The following is a 14594-nucleotide window of genomic DNA, read 5'->3' on the forward strand; positions in this document are numbered from 1 at the left end:
GCGCCTCCCGCGGCACGGCCACGCAGTCGGGCCGGCCGCCGAGCAGCGAGGTGCGCTCGGCGGTCAGGTCGTGTTCCTCCTTCCACACCTCCAGCTGGACGTGCCGTCCGCGCTCGGCACCCACGCCACCCTTGGCCGTCAGCAGACTGGGCGGCGTGTAGTGGTTGGTGACCACGAGCCGCGCGCCCGGTACGCCGTGGTACCGGTTGATCAGACCGCTGCCGGCGATATCCGCCCGCTCCGACTCCGCCAGAGGCGTCAGTTTCAGCGTCAGGCCAAAGTAGACGCCGCCGAAACTCTGGCGGATGTCCACGTCGTAGCTGGTCCAGCAGCGGCCCAGCATGGTGTACACGGGCCTCAGCAGGCGTCTGCAGCACTCTGAGCCGTTCAGGATGCGCACCGGGCCGTTACCGCACTCCAGCACCAGACTCTCACAGTCGGGCGAGAGCGCGTCGAACACGGCCTGAATGCCGAGCCCCGTGCGGTTCAGCAGCTGCTGGTACTGCTCCTCCAGCAGCGGCACCGGTCCGACCGAGTTGCCGTCACCGATTGTCCCCACCACGCCGCCCACCGTGTTGGCCACATAGCCGGCCAGCTCGGGGCCGACGCCGAGCCGCCGGGCCGCGCTGCCACTGAACACTCCGGCGTCACACACGGTGACGGCGGGCACCGGCAGGCTGCGAGGGCTCACCAGCTGCACTGCCGACGAGGCGCGCCGCTCGACCAGCACGATCGACGTCAGGGACACAGTGGCTTTGACCAGCAGACCGGCGCAGCAGAGGGTGAGGGTCGTCCAGAGCAGCCGGTGCCACCGACCGCCGCGGCGCAGCTGCGCTAGACCGTGGATGGTGCTGTGCTCAAGGAACTCGTACAGCGTCTGCTGAGGACCGTCCTGGAAAGGCGGCCGGCGGGCGGGGGCGTCTCGGGTCGCCGCGGCGGGGGTTAGAATCATGACTGGATCAGCGCTACGATCTGTGAGACCCACGGAGTGTGCAGAGGTGCCCTCCGCCTCACTCTAGGTCGGACGGACCCTGCGGACACCACTGGTGCTGAGCGAAGCTAGGAACACCGACTCCCAACTGGATCCAAGCGCGCACCGCTCAAACCTCCCGTGCGACCTTTGGGTATTTGCTCGTGTCTGTGAACTTTTGCGGTGACCGATGCGTTTTAGTTGCCGCCTTGGCGCTGGACATCGTCTCAATAATGGCGGCGTCGCGGTCCATCGGAGGCGTGTCCCGTGTGGCGGCCGCGCCGCTACGCTCTACATCGCTAAACAAACCTTCCTTTCATCGGAGACTCCGGGTTGTGACGGGCCGATCAAAGACTGCACCAACGCGCCCCGCGTGCCGAACGGCAGGGGAGCGTTTGAGGGGGAGAGGGCACCCTAGCGGTCCGCACCGTCCTATTGACTGGTATGCTATTGGTGTTCTGTGTTGACTTGACCGAGAAAGATATTAGATGGTCATATGTTCATCAGTGTTGGCGATAATTTTCCTCAAGAAAAGCAGCACTAGAAAATTTACCAAACAAAGCAGACAATGTACGTTGTAGTGTAAACATTTCTTTCTGTTGTAACTTGCGCATTAATTGATGGTCTGACATTTCGGAAATATTGATCACCTGATGTTTACTACCATATTTATCGGTTTGACACGGCAAAATGAGACGATCAGTCGTGGTAAAAAATTCGGCTACGGCAGGGCAACACAGACAGTATACAAACGGCTAAAATAGCTCACTGGCGGTCGCAGGGGGGGGGGGGCCACGGGGGCCATGGCCCCCCCTTTGGTGCTGAAAGGTGGGGCCATACTATCTTTTGGCCCCACCTTTCAGATCGAACAAAAGTCCTAGAAAAGCTTTTCGTATGTTTCATTTTCTTTCTTGCGCCATCAAAGGACGTAAATTTCACTCATAAGTGGGCTCAGTTTCGCATTCTGTCAATTTGGCGGTCAGCGTCGCTGGCACCGGTTCACGAGTATGGCCGGATCTTATATGGAATATCAGCGTGGGTTTACTTGAGGCTCTCGTAGGCCCAGCATTCAGCAATGGCTGGCATGAGACCCTCTTCGGCAGTGGCGGGTGGGCCCTGCTAAAGGAGATTGGCTCCAAGACACTAAAGTAAGACCTCATGGGTTGGTGCTGTGCACCTCAGAAGCCCGGTGGTGACGCCGTATGCCGGCTTGGTTTCTTAAGGATTAGCGTGGGACCTCCGGGGCCTGCATAGAGTTTGCATGAGCTAGTATGTAATCTCAGAGGCATGTGTGTAATGTGTACACAGTGGCGGTCGCGGGGGCCGGGGGGGGGGGGGCATCAGGGCCATGCCCCCAAAGGTCAATAAAGGGGGCCATCATATCATTTGCCCCCCCCCCCTCAAACAACCAATGGGCCCCCATATAAGTGTATGGGGCCCTGGCAATTATTCGATCGTCACGAGGCTAAAAAAAACCACGCCCAGCTATTAATATAGCTCCCACACCGGTCTTTGAACGTCCTACACTGACCTCTGAGGGAACTTCAGTGGCGGTCAAGCGCCCACGTTGACCGCTAAGAGCCTACATCAACCTCTCTGAGGCCCCACATCTGGCCTATGAGGGCCCCTAACCGGCCTCAGGGGTCCCAACCGGCGTCTGAGGGTCTCACACCGGTCTCTGGTGGCCTTATTTCTGTCTCTGGTGTCCCAAGACGAACATTTAGGTGCCAATAAGGGCCCCGCACTGGCTGCTGAAGACCCGATGCCGGTCTCTAAGGGTCTGCATTGGCCTCTGAGGAGGGCCCATCTTGGCCTTTGAGGGCCCTCTGCTGGCCTCTGGGGTCCAACGACGGCTCATGCCGGTCTTTTAGGGCCCTACGTTGACCTCTGAGGGCCCATGCTGGCCTGTAATGAGTAAGGACCCACATTAGCCTCTGAGAGCCCAACTCGGTCTCTGATGGTCTCAAACTACTGGCCTTTGTAGTTTGCAGGCCCTGTACTGGTCTCTGAGGGCCCTAAACTAGCCTCTACATGAAAACATACATGGGCGGGTTTCTGAAGATCAGAGGGCTCACGCAGTCTCCGGCACAGCCTTACGTTGGTCCTGATCGAGATTGCTTTACGTTCTGATGGTCCCGCGCTGATTCCCTCATATTTCGAGGTCGGGACCCCATGAGCCGGTGTGGGTCCTGGGGCTGGCAGAGACTGATGAAGTCATTAGGGCTCAGGGCCAGTCTTTTTAGCAGTAGGACTAGGCAGGTTGAGTGAGCCCCAACAGAGCCGTTGCGAAGCCCCGCAGGAGTCGCGCGCGGCCCTCAGATGCCAATTCTGAAAGCTCGGAACCTGTGGGGGTCTCCAGAGGCCGGTGTATGTACCTACTCTCTCCCGCCGCCACACAACTAGGTACCTATATGGGTAAATGTCATAGTCTAAAAATGCTCTCTGGGTTTCACATGCTTGTTCAAAGCAAGAGGTATCTGTACTTTTTAGCAAGATGTATCTGTACTTTTCCGAATTGTTTTATAGTGGTAAGGTCATGAATCCGCGTGCCTGACCTTCCAGTATAGGTACCTATGCTACACCGATCCGTCGTCATGGACGGTGCAGCGGCCCGACCGGTGGGCACACCGTGAGACGGTAAATGGAACTGGTGATTTTGCCTTAAATTGAGCTCAAAGGTTTCACGCAAGAATGAGATGGATGAAGCATAAGTAATGCCAACTGTGCGGCGCCTCGCGGACGTAAAAAAATTAGCCGATCACCCCCCCCCCCTCCCGGTGACGGATAAATGTTATGTCCCGCGAGTGTGACTTTGGCCCCCCCTTTTGCTAGCGGCTGCGACCGCCAGTGAAATAGCTCGGATATCTAGGCACGACACATGCTAATGGACTCACGATAGGGACAAATTAGGTACATACAAACAACGAGAAAAGCAAACAACTAAGCCTCTTTAATTCATTACGGTCGATGTGATACCGATGGCCGCTTAGCTCAATGTGTCTGACTGTGTGGATACAAGGTTTCACCTATTGCTGAAGGTCAAACAATACGACTCGTCTTGAATGCACGTCTGTGAGTTGTCGTTTTCTGTGGAACTAACAAGCATTGAACCGGACCTCAAATTTCTCCGAAGTGTTTTGTGGTCGAGGTCGACCCGTCTCCTGTCAGGGTCACTGACCTGTGACTTGCCCCCACCGAACTGCGTCCCTTTTTCACTGACTCATCTTTACTGACCTTTGACCCATCTTCACTGACTTGTGACCCGTCTCCAATGACCTTTGGTGCCGGCAGCATTCCCCGCCCCTCAACGACCTATCCATCACTGACCTATGATCCGTCTATCACTGACTTGTGACCCGTCTACTGGTAGCCTACGACCCGTCTACTACTGACCTGTGACTGGTAGTAGCTGCCTCGCAGTGACCTGTTATCTCTGACCTGTAACCCGTCCCTGATTTCCCTGTGACCCGCCTCATACTGACCTGTGACCCCGGCAGCGGGTGCGCCGGGCGCGCGGCAGCGGTCCCGTGGTGATCCGCTCGATCCAGTCAACATAGTTAGCCACCTTAGTGTAGACGCCGGGCCGGAGGGCGCGCGCGCAGCCGTACCCGTTACTGGTGATACCGGTCAGCGTCCACTCGCCGGACGGCTCCTGTGGTATATGACCGAGGGTCAGGCGGAAGGCACAGGTGACAGGAAAGGTGACACAGGGGCAACAGGAGGTAACGGATGTTACAGGAATTAAATCCACAAATGATGACAGCTTTTATGAACAAGCAGTCGTTCCAGATTTGGCATATGAACAAACTGTCACATGAACGATCTCAGTCACCACATGGACAGATCACAGTGACCAACCTGACACATAACATACAACTGTCACATGAACAGGAAGTCCTGACATACAAACAGAAACCATGTCACTGACCTGACACATGAGCGGTCCGCCGCTGTCGCCCAGACAGGCGTCGCGGCCGCCGCGGTCGTACCCCGCGCAGAACATATCGTCGGTGATTTTGTACAGCGGTAGGCGGGAGGTGCGCTTCTTGCACTGCTGCGAGGTGATGAGGGGCAGTTCCACCTCTTGGAGAGTGTCAGCTGTTGAGAGAGACGCACATCGGTCAAACAACGAACTAATTAGTGGCAGCCCTTGGAGTGTCCATAAACGACGACACCCAGCCGTACTTATGCTTGTGCAAGGATGATCCAAATTTACCAAATATCAGCCCTAGCTTATGACACGAGACGCGCTTTAGGTAATCCTTCTTAAATTCAAGTTAGGAGTCAACAAGTGAAGGAAATATTTTAAGATCCCGTTCTGTCCAAAAAACAGCATCAATTAACGTTTGAACACAGTCCACTCAATCCCGCCCCACCCGTCAATCCCACCAGCCCCGCTGCCTTCGTTAACTCACGGAATATCCTGCCCGACTCGAACAGCTGACCCCAGCCGATCACTGAGCAGATGGCGCCCTCAGTGACCTCGGCGCGGCGCGGCGGCAGGCACACGGGGCGCACAAAGTCGCTCATACTGGAATAAGGGCAGGCGAGCAGAGTGAGACGGGGTGTAGGATCGCCTACGCCCTACGGAGATAGTGGGGGTGGTGAAACTGCATAGCATATAACGGATTTTCATTGAAACAAAAGGGGCTTAGTCTATCACTTGGTGAAGCTATCGGTCTTACAGCGAAAGCAGCAAGTCTTAGAAAATAGAGTCAGACGCATTGAAGCTGAGCTACTGTTAAAATAAAAATAAAAATCTAGCTGTATTGAGCTTGTTTGCCTCACCACAGTCGGCCTGTATTCTCGCACTAGACTCGAACTGCCCCCTCACCAGACTCACCGAAGTGGGCATATCGCCGCAACTGAGTCGACTAGCGATCGGACTCACTGGAATTGGTTTGTCGCCTCACAATTCAGCCCATCACCTCACCTGACTGAGTCGGCCAGCCGGAGCAGCGCGATATCGTTGACATATCCAACATCCTCGTAGTCCGGGTGGACGATGATGTGGGACACCTGGTGGAGCGATTCGAACGGCGATAGTAGGGTGCTGCCGCGCCGGTACGCGCCCAGACGGGCCACCCAGTGGTTGGTGGCCGACCTGTGGGGAGGGGAGGGGAGTCAGAGTTGGTTCGGGTGCAGAGGGGTCAACGGAGGTCGAGGCATTGACAGAAACACAGACAGACAAGGGTTAAACAAGGTCTATGTATTGCGCTTGTGTAAAAGACGTTTTTGCAAAAGGTAAGATTTATTAGCGGGGTAGACACACCGTAGGTTGACATGTGGACAATAAATACCAAGATTACTCAATAAATTGTTAGCCTTCGCAGCTAACGTCCGTGGGCGAAACTGGTCAGATCTATCGTCAGCTCAGCTGCAGAGTTCAATAGAGTTCAGGATCGGCCCGCTGCCGGTCAGGACCAAGGTCAGCGTCCAGTCGGACCGGCGCCAGATATTCCTTTCCGGCTTCGCTGACCTCCCAGCGACTTTAGAGGGAATGCTGCCGGTCACGGTGCGTTTATACCCGTCCCAAACCGGCCCGACCTGTCTATCCAGTCTCCAGATGACGGATTAATACCAAACAGGGCTAAATATGCAGCGCAAACTGCGTAAACGGTCACTGACTCGACTGGTGAACGATCTTTGTCAATTATCCTGACTTGTATCTAGCTTATCCGGACATAAATCCAGCGATATGTCTTATAGCAGCCGCCTTCTGAGTACTTAGAGTTGGGTCGCTCGTTCTACCCGATTTGTTCCAGAGGTTACGTAATCTGAGTATGTATCTCCCACCACAACAACTGCAAACCTGGAGCGCACGTTGCTCCATCTGGCTAAGCACCACTCTGATGACATTTACACCAATCACGCCTAAAAACAGCCACACCACGAGACCTGAACACCTGCCCATCTCGTCTCCTCGGTCCAATCACGTGACATCCCAGATTCTCGTGGTTGCTCGCCCGAGATAGCAGTGACCGGCTGAGGGCAGCCGCCTATCTGGGATGACTGTGGTCCCGCACAGGCCACAGCATCCCATCTCACCCTCCGTAGCACCCTCTCACCCTCTGTACCACCCCTCTCACCCTCTGCACCACCCCTCTCACCCTCTCTGCGCCACCCCTCTCACCTGAGATAGCAGTGACCGGCGGAGAGCAGCCACCGGTCTGAGATGAGTGTGGCGCCACACTGGTACTCCCCGTCCCTATACATTGCCGCCTGCCACGGCCAGGCGCCTGGACTGGAGTTGGTGCCGCCCACAATCCTGCCAACATGGGGTGGCCGGTCCTGAGAGGAACATGAGGTAGCACACTACGAGCTGATCAGAATGGCTCGATGGTCGGCGAAGATCCCAGACTGCCTGAGCAAATTTTTCAACTATACATACATGAGCAGAACATCATTGATAAGAAAAGCCAACTGCAATAACCTTATAACAAAACTTCCGCCCCAGCAGGTAGGGAAGTTGAAACATTGCTTGGGGTAAAAAAGATAACGATAAATTGTGGGCCCTAATCTTCATTCGTATATAGTTTTCATCCTGGTGATGTATTTGATCGTTGAACGTACCGTGCCCGTCGCTGTTTGACGCGCGGTCTCAGGCCGCACTTGAGACTGTCACAGCTTATATGCACTGCCGTCTGACGGGGGCAAGTGGCCTCCTCAAACACCAGGCTCGTACTGAAACAGACGAACGTGCGATGTTACATCGATCGAAACGTATCTGCATCATCGAAACGTAACTGCAACGGTTGGAAATGAAAGAGAGGCCACTTTAGGTCGACTCCCCAAATGGTACTTAAAACACAGTGTGTACAAATGCAAACGAGCAGTAAAGTAATCTTGCTAAAAACGTAGTAAAGTAATCCTGCTAAAAACCGCTAGAAGCTAAATATTTGACGAGATCTGACTCCCCGTATCCGTTGTTGAGTGTACTGCTCCACTCCCCTTTCCGTAGTCCGTACCTGTCTGATGTGTTGCGCGGCGCATCCTCTGAGAGCACCAGTCGGTAGAACGGATCGTCCCGTCGCTTCCGCTGCCGGCGGGACCGTCTCCGTGCGGATGGAGCCGAGTCCGTACGGAACACGCCCGTGGTCTCACTGCGAAAACAGGCGACGTGGTTATTAGACGATAATCGAGAATGCATGGGTTGCTGATCTCCAGGTAGTTTTTGATAATGGAAGCTGGTCCAAACGGTGAGCCAGACGATATTCTAAGTCAGCGCTCAAAGTTGACGGGAACTGCAAGGCGATGCAGTCCTACATTATCAATCCCGGTGCAAGTATCCACAGTTAGCTTTAGTAAACGATTGGCATGTCATTTCCCATCATTAGCCACTTCGCTTTCTTCTAATTAAGGTTTATCACGGTTCATGCTTACATGAACCGGCACCTTGCCGCTAATTAGGTAAGCAGTGGCTCTTCTTCATTATAATTGCTTATACTTTGCAGCCTGTTTAACTAGCACGCTAACCCACTGCCCTAATCTTCGGTTACTGACTGTAGTTACATTCAGCTCGCAATAATTTACGACGCATCGTTTTTCGCATGCTCAGGCTTACGTCTAGCTGGAATACATTTACATACGCTTACCTTGTTACCGTACTGAAATGTATCTACACCTACCTAGCCTACCACACACCTAACTCACCTACTTACTTGTAGGTGAGAGCGTTGCAGACGGCCTTTCCCAGCTCCTGGACACTCCAGTCCGTGCCGGTACGGCGCACGAGCGCGTCGAAATCGTCGACACAGAGCGGTCCCCACTGGCCGCGGCGGCGGACCATCAGGTATCCGGCGGACTGGTAGCGGCGCTGGTCGGCCGTCGCCCTGCTCGTGGCCAGTGTGACACACTGGTGTTCGTCGGCGCCGTCCGGACAGTCGTACTCGCCGTCACAGACTGCCTCGGCCGGTACACAGCGCTTGGCGCCCGGGCAGATGAACTGGCCGGGCTGACACCAGTCTGGGGAGGAGAGGGGTGTCAGTCTCATGGAGCAAGTGCAACGAAACTGGCCGGGCTGACACCAATCTGTGGGGAGGTGGAGTGTGTCAATGTCTGGGAGCACGTACAATCTAACTAGGAGGGTACCAGTCTGCAGGCAGGGGGTGTCAGACTTTTAGCGTCTGAACAACCACACTGACCGGGCCGATATAAGTCGGGGGGGGGGGGGGGGGGCAATCTCTTGGAGAATGAGCAACCAAACTGACCAGATTGGTAAGTACCAGTCTGAAGGGACGGAGAAGAGCGAGGGATTCGTCAGGCGTAATCCGGAGAGTGAGCGATACTTTCTGCCCACCGGAATGACGATTTTTGACCTGGCCATGGCCATCAGGAGGGCGCCGCCAAAAATGCCCCGCTCGCCATGGCCGCTGATAGCGGAGAGAGTTTTACTTTGGCGACAGAGACCGATGGTGCCATGTGCCGCTCTCTGCGCTTCACCGGGCGACCTTATCGGCCAGACACCGCAAGCAATTCCAGGATTTGTCGTCAGCGTCTGCTGTATGACAACGGTGTTATCCGCAGATTCTCCGAGCTATTAAGATAAACGACAAAACAAGATGGTACGGCTGTAAGTGATGAGTTCATGCACCGCTGACACTGTAGCTTCATACCACTCCAATTGTCTTGTGAACACGGTTATTGCATCGAACACGACGTTATGACGTCAGGCTGTCGATCTGGAGAGATATGAGTGTCATTCCTAACAATGAGCAGACCGCAACCTTCAGTTCGAATCATACGGGTAGGTAAGCTCGCCCTGGACGAGAGCTGAGTACTGAGCGGGCAGGGATCTCTGACCTAACAAAGGCAAAATTAGGAGGGTGGTGTTGACTACTGATCAAGCGAATCCACAGCGTACTGGGGATCGCTGAGGAGTTCAGATCAAACAAAGGACAATCTATATAGCACACAGTTGATAATTTTAGCTAACCGGTGCCTGTCAAGTGTCTTATTAACTTCTAGAAAATGAGTCGCAAGAGTTAATCACCGTTACCAGAAAATGAAAGAACTCCGTGAAAGAACTCTGTTACTTCAGCATAAATCACTCATGACAGACAGCTTTTGCCGTGCCAACAAACTCATAACATTTTCGCGAACTGGCGATTCTCCCAACCACGCCCAAAGTACCGCACCCATTTGTCTGCAATGGCGTTTTCTTACCGCAGAACTGCTCATCTGTACTATCGTGGCAGTCGATGATGCCGTCACAGATTTTCCTCTCGAGGAACTGGGCGTTGAGCCGGTCTGCGCACGTACAGACCATCTCGTCACTGCCATCGGCGCAGTCCCGCAGCAGGTCACAGCGGGACAGGCGCGGGATGCACTCGCCGGAGACACAGCGGAACTGGTCCCCGGGACAGCCGGCACCCGGCGGCGTCAGCTCCTCCTCTGGAACAAAAAAGGGTTAGTTTCTAAGCGCTCAAGTTTCACCATTGGTTTCTAGACACCCCCTCGTTTCTAGGGGGAGAAAGTCTAGAGGGGTGAAGAGCATTGGGGAAAACAAGAACGTTATACCTCTAGTGCCAGTGGTATCATATTTGTGCCATTACATCTGTGCAATTATGTAACAGGTACGTACTCGGAAGAAGGCTCATAATGAAGTTGACCGATCACTTTTACATTGTCCCCAAACAACAGAGATGACATCAAAAGAATACAGAGCCGTATTTGACGTAAACATGAACTACATCAGAGCAATTAGGGAAACCAAGAAAAATTGAGTAATACTGCCCGTCCAAGAAATATCCCATTACAATGCAATTTTGCATGTAGCTTCAACACCACATAAATCCCTGCGCCGCTGACGCCTTGCGACTCACCGGGGTAGGTGTAGTTGCTGAGCAGGGACGCCAGTGTCGGCCGAGTCGGCACCACGGCAGAGGGGTGCGCCGCAGTGCCCACCTCGTTATCCGTCTCCACCACCAGCTGTGTGCTGGCCGCCGCCGGGGCCGGCCGGGCAGATACACCCACTACCTCCAGCGGTGGCTCCGGGGTGGTAGTCAAACGACTAAGCTTGTCCGCCAGTCGGGGAGGCTCGGTCACCCTGGGCCAGTCCGAGTCGGTTGGAAGGCGGAACCGGACCGGTCGCCACTTCTGCGTGGGACGGACGGTGGTGGGTGCCGTGGTGGAGGGATGAGTCGGACGGTAGGTCGGGCGGGAGGAGGGGCGTCCCGGGCGAGCGGTTGGACGTGAGGGACGCGAAGGACGGGTGATGAGACGGACTGGCGGACGGACTGTTGGTTCCGAGTGTGCTGGCCTATCGCCTTTGCTGCCGCTGTCTCCGGTTTTATCCTCAGAGTGATGACCTACTGTCATTTCGGATGGTGCTTTTAAGTCTGTCTCCTCCAACAAGCCCATCCGATTAACCTGGTCGATAGCACTGTGCTCCTCGCCGGTCCACTGGACGTTCTCCTTTACGGGTGACCAGAGTTCCATCTTCTCGGAGCCCTGCCACTCAGTCCTGTCCGCCTCAGGGTTCTTCCACAGCTCACTGGAACTACTCTCCGTCACAGCCTTCGCCGCCTCGTCCGACGAGCCTACCTCATTCTCCTTCGAGCTCTCAAACTCGCGCCTCGTCTCGAAAATCCTATCAAGAATATCGTCCACCGTCGCTCCCTCGTCGTACTTAATCACTTGAATCGGAGCGCTGTTGGGAAGACGCGTGGTGCCTTCCAGTCTCCAGCGCCGCTCAGGCCGAGCAGTAGTCGCAAAGATCCCCCGTGAACGCACTCCACGGAATCGCATCAGTTTATCGGCGAGTTTCTCTCTTCTGGGTGGTAGGCGGTGTCGGGAACCGCGCCGAGGGCGTTCGGTGGGTGAAGCAGCCAGCCTCAGACGAGCCGCCAGACTGGCCACCGACTGGGAGCTGTGTAAGGGACGTCGGACGCGCCGCGCCGCTACGGGACCGGAGGCGGAGCTGAGGTCGGCGTCAGCGGGCTCAGCAGGGTGGTGAGGTCTCTGTGAAGAGACAGGTGTCTGGGTTGGACTTGGTAATCTCCGAATGGCGTAAAGCCGAGACCGCGGCTGCGACGAGGGCTCCGAGATATCAGGCCGGTCCTCGCGAGGGTAGTTGAGCCGCAGCCACGCCAAACTCCGCTTATGTCTCAGATTTGCACTGGTCACATTTACTTCATTCACAGCCTCGCCGTTCAACACTGGAACACTCTCACCATCTCCCTTTTTCAGCGTGCTTTCCTTGCCGTCTTTCCGCACTCTGCCGCTGTATTTCCTCCGTCCTGGCCCCCTCCTCTGGGCGGCACCCTCCGACAGACCTGACGCCGCCCGTCCCTCCGCCAGCGACCGTTCTCTGACGCTAGTCGAGGTCACGATGTCTGTATCCAGCACCAATGGCTTCCTGGTGGAGAACATGTCGAAAATGCTGTGTACGGGATCGTTGCCGGTGAAGATCTCAGTGTCGTAGTAGAAGTAGTCTTCCTCGCCTTCCTCATTGGTATCATAGTATGAGGACGGAGGGTTGGACTCATCGCCTACAGCAGGGTACTCTGGATGCGGAAGGGACGGTGGTTTCGGCCGGCTCGGCGGATACACCCCTGAGTATGAGGTCACCGGGCGGAAGAAGGGCCTGGTCACGTGCCCGTCGCGCTCCCAGGCCTGTTCAGGTGAGACGGTTACGGCGGCAGAGTCTCCCTCTGCCTCTGCTGGCCAGGTGGTGCCCAGAGGTGACGGGCCCACCGGGGCCGGTACAGCTCCCTCCGCCGTGCCTGGTGGAGTCGGCCAGGCCGCTGGAACGCCTCCCGGACCGGTGTGGAAGTGGAGGTGTGGTGGCACTGTTTGGAACGACACTACGTCAGGTGTGGTGACGAAGTCTCCGTCCTCGGTCAAACCAGCCTGACCGAAGGGGTCACTGGGCGGTGACACGATTGAGCTGACCTCATGAAAGTCGGCATGGTGTTCCTTTTCTATTGGCGAAGCTGTTGTTGGCGACATTGGATCCAGCAGATCAGAGGAACCAAACGGAGACTTGCTGATGATCCCTGAAGGATGAGTTACGTATGGATTGTCTTCTGTGTCATTTTTGGAGACAATGGTTAGAGTCTTGCGCACCAGTTTGTCTGGAAGATATGCGGCAGGTTGTTCAGAAAGCCTCTTGATATGAGAAGGTGTACCATTGACGGCGCTAAACGTAATAATGATATCTGGCACTGCTGATGAGCCATCTTTTTCTGTTAGTTGTGTGGTTGATGACTGTTCAGCCACTGTTTTCACGCTCGCACCAGACAGAGTGCCAGCCGATGTCTTATCAGCAGAAGTCTTCTTACTTTTGGCGGGAGCAGGCTTCAGCACGACAGTAAGCGGCGGCAACGTCGCTGGTTCTTCTGTATCCATCTGGTCGCTGGTGTCTGATGGCCCCTGCCGCTCCGGCTCCGGCTCCAGCTGCTCCGGCTCCAGCTGCTCCGTCTCCGGATCCGGTAGTTCCGTCTCCGGCTCTGGTTGCTCAGTCACTGGCTGAGACTGTTCAGTCACAGCCTGCGACTGCCCAGTCACCAGCTGCTCATTTGGTTCGGTCCTGGACAGCACTGTGGGTTTCGTCCTCGCCAGTACGAACTCTGAGAGCATCTGCAGGAGTCCTGCTCCCAGTTTGTCGGGGCTTGGGAGGAAGGAGGCCACAGAAGGGATGGCCGGAGGTCGCGATGGTCGCGGAGGGGGACGGTAACTCGCGGAGGAAAATTTGGGCCAGTACGGAGCAGGTAGATCCGTCTCAGGGTTTGACTCAATTGCATCTGGTCTGGGTTGGACAGGATCCATCGGACTAGCTGGTGCTGAAAAATCGTGTTTCACTGGAAACTGGTCTGGGCCGCGTCGATGCTCCTCCGGGTAAGTTTCAGCCTCTTCATCCCAGACACTGCCCTGTCCTGTCTGAGACGGAGGACTGCTCTCGCCGCCTTGAGTCTCACCCAGCCCGGGAGCCAGCGGTAGAGACGGGCCCACAGCCGCCACCCGCTGCCCCGGGGACGATTCATCTCCAGACGGCAACACCGGCCTCCACGGGGTACGATCGTACTCCGGCAACTGCACTGACGGCCTGTCCACGAACGGTACGATCTCGGGCGGCGCCGGGCGCGACCCGGCACCGGCCGCCGGCCGCGCCCGGTCACCACCAGCTGACGGCACGACGCCGGCCCCTGCCGAGTCACCGTGGGGAGGTCGGGGTCGGGGTGGGCGCGCCGGGAGCTGCGAGACGCCGCCGGTGCCCCAGAGGTGCGACTCCACCGAGGCAGCCGTCGCTAGGTCGGACCGACGGCCGACCAGAGCCGGAGGGAAGTCACCGTACTCTGAGGGCTGATACTCGGTGATGGGTCTGCCGTGCAGTGCGGGGGACGGCTCCGCTCCCGACTCCGTCTCCGCCAGGACTCCGGTAGGTCCCTGTCCTTGCAGCATCACAGAGCCGACGCGCGGCGGTCGGACCCAGTCCTGCAGTTGGTGAACGTCCGAACCCGATCCGCTGGTCGCGACGCCGCCTGGTGCTCGGTGACCGGGGCTGGCAGCGGACGACTCAGCCGAGTCTCTTGAAGGCTGGCCCGATGTCGAGCTCACGTCCGAGGTCAGCACAGGTGACAATCCTGGAAGATTCTTCTCCCCTGAGAAAAGAACATGGTGT

At 56.2% G+C, this 14594-nt stretch overlaps 1 protein-coding gene across 1 annotated transcript in view; it reads right to left on the reverse strand.

Annotated features, from left to right (window-relative positions):
* LOC122372436 overlaps positions 1-14594 on the reverse strand; it is a 40622-nt gene that overhangs the window by 2602 nt on the left and 23426 nt on the right. Inside the window, exons 8-17 of the mRNA XM_043349598.1 lie at positions 10795-14574; positions 10136-10363; positions 8632-8935; positions 7939-8073; positions 7544-7654; positions 7104-7238; positions 5904-6074; positions 5386-5501; positions 4899-5068; positions 4453-4622 (exon numbers count right to left, since the gene is read on the reverse strand). Of these exons, the coding sequence (XP_043205533.1) occupies positions 4453-4622; positions 4899-5068; positions 5386-5501; positions 5904-6074; positions 7104-7238; positions 7544-7654; positions 7939-8073; positions 8632-8935; positions 10136-10363; positions 10795-14574 (5320 nt within the window). The remainder of the gene's footprint in view (positions 1-4452; positions 4623-4898; positions 5069-5385; positions 5502-5903; positions 6075-7103; positions 7239-7543; positions 7655-7938; positions 8074-8631; positions 8936-10135; positions 10364-10794; positions 14575-14594) is intronic.

This window comes from Amphibalanus amphitrite, unplaced genomic scaffold (genome assembly GCF_019059575.1).
Source record: "Amphibalanus amphitrite isolate SeventyFive unplaced genomic scaffold, NRLGWU_Aamphi_draft 000036F_arrow, whole genome shotgun sequence".
NCBI classification, from domain to species: domain Eukaryota; kingdom Metazoa; phylum Arthropoda; class Thecostraca; order Balanomorpha; family Balanidae; genus Amphibalanus; species Amphibalanus amphitrite.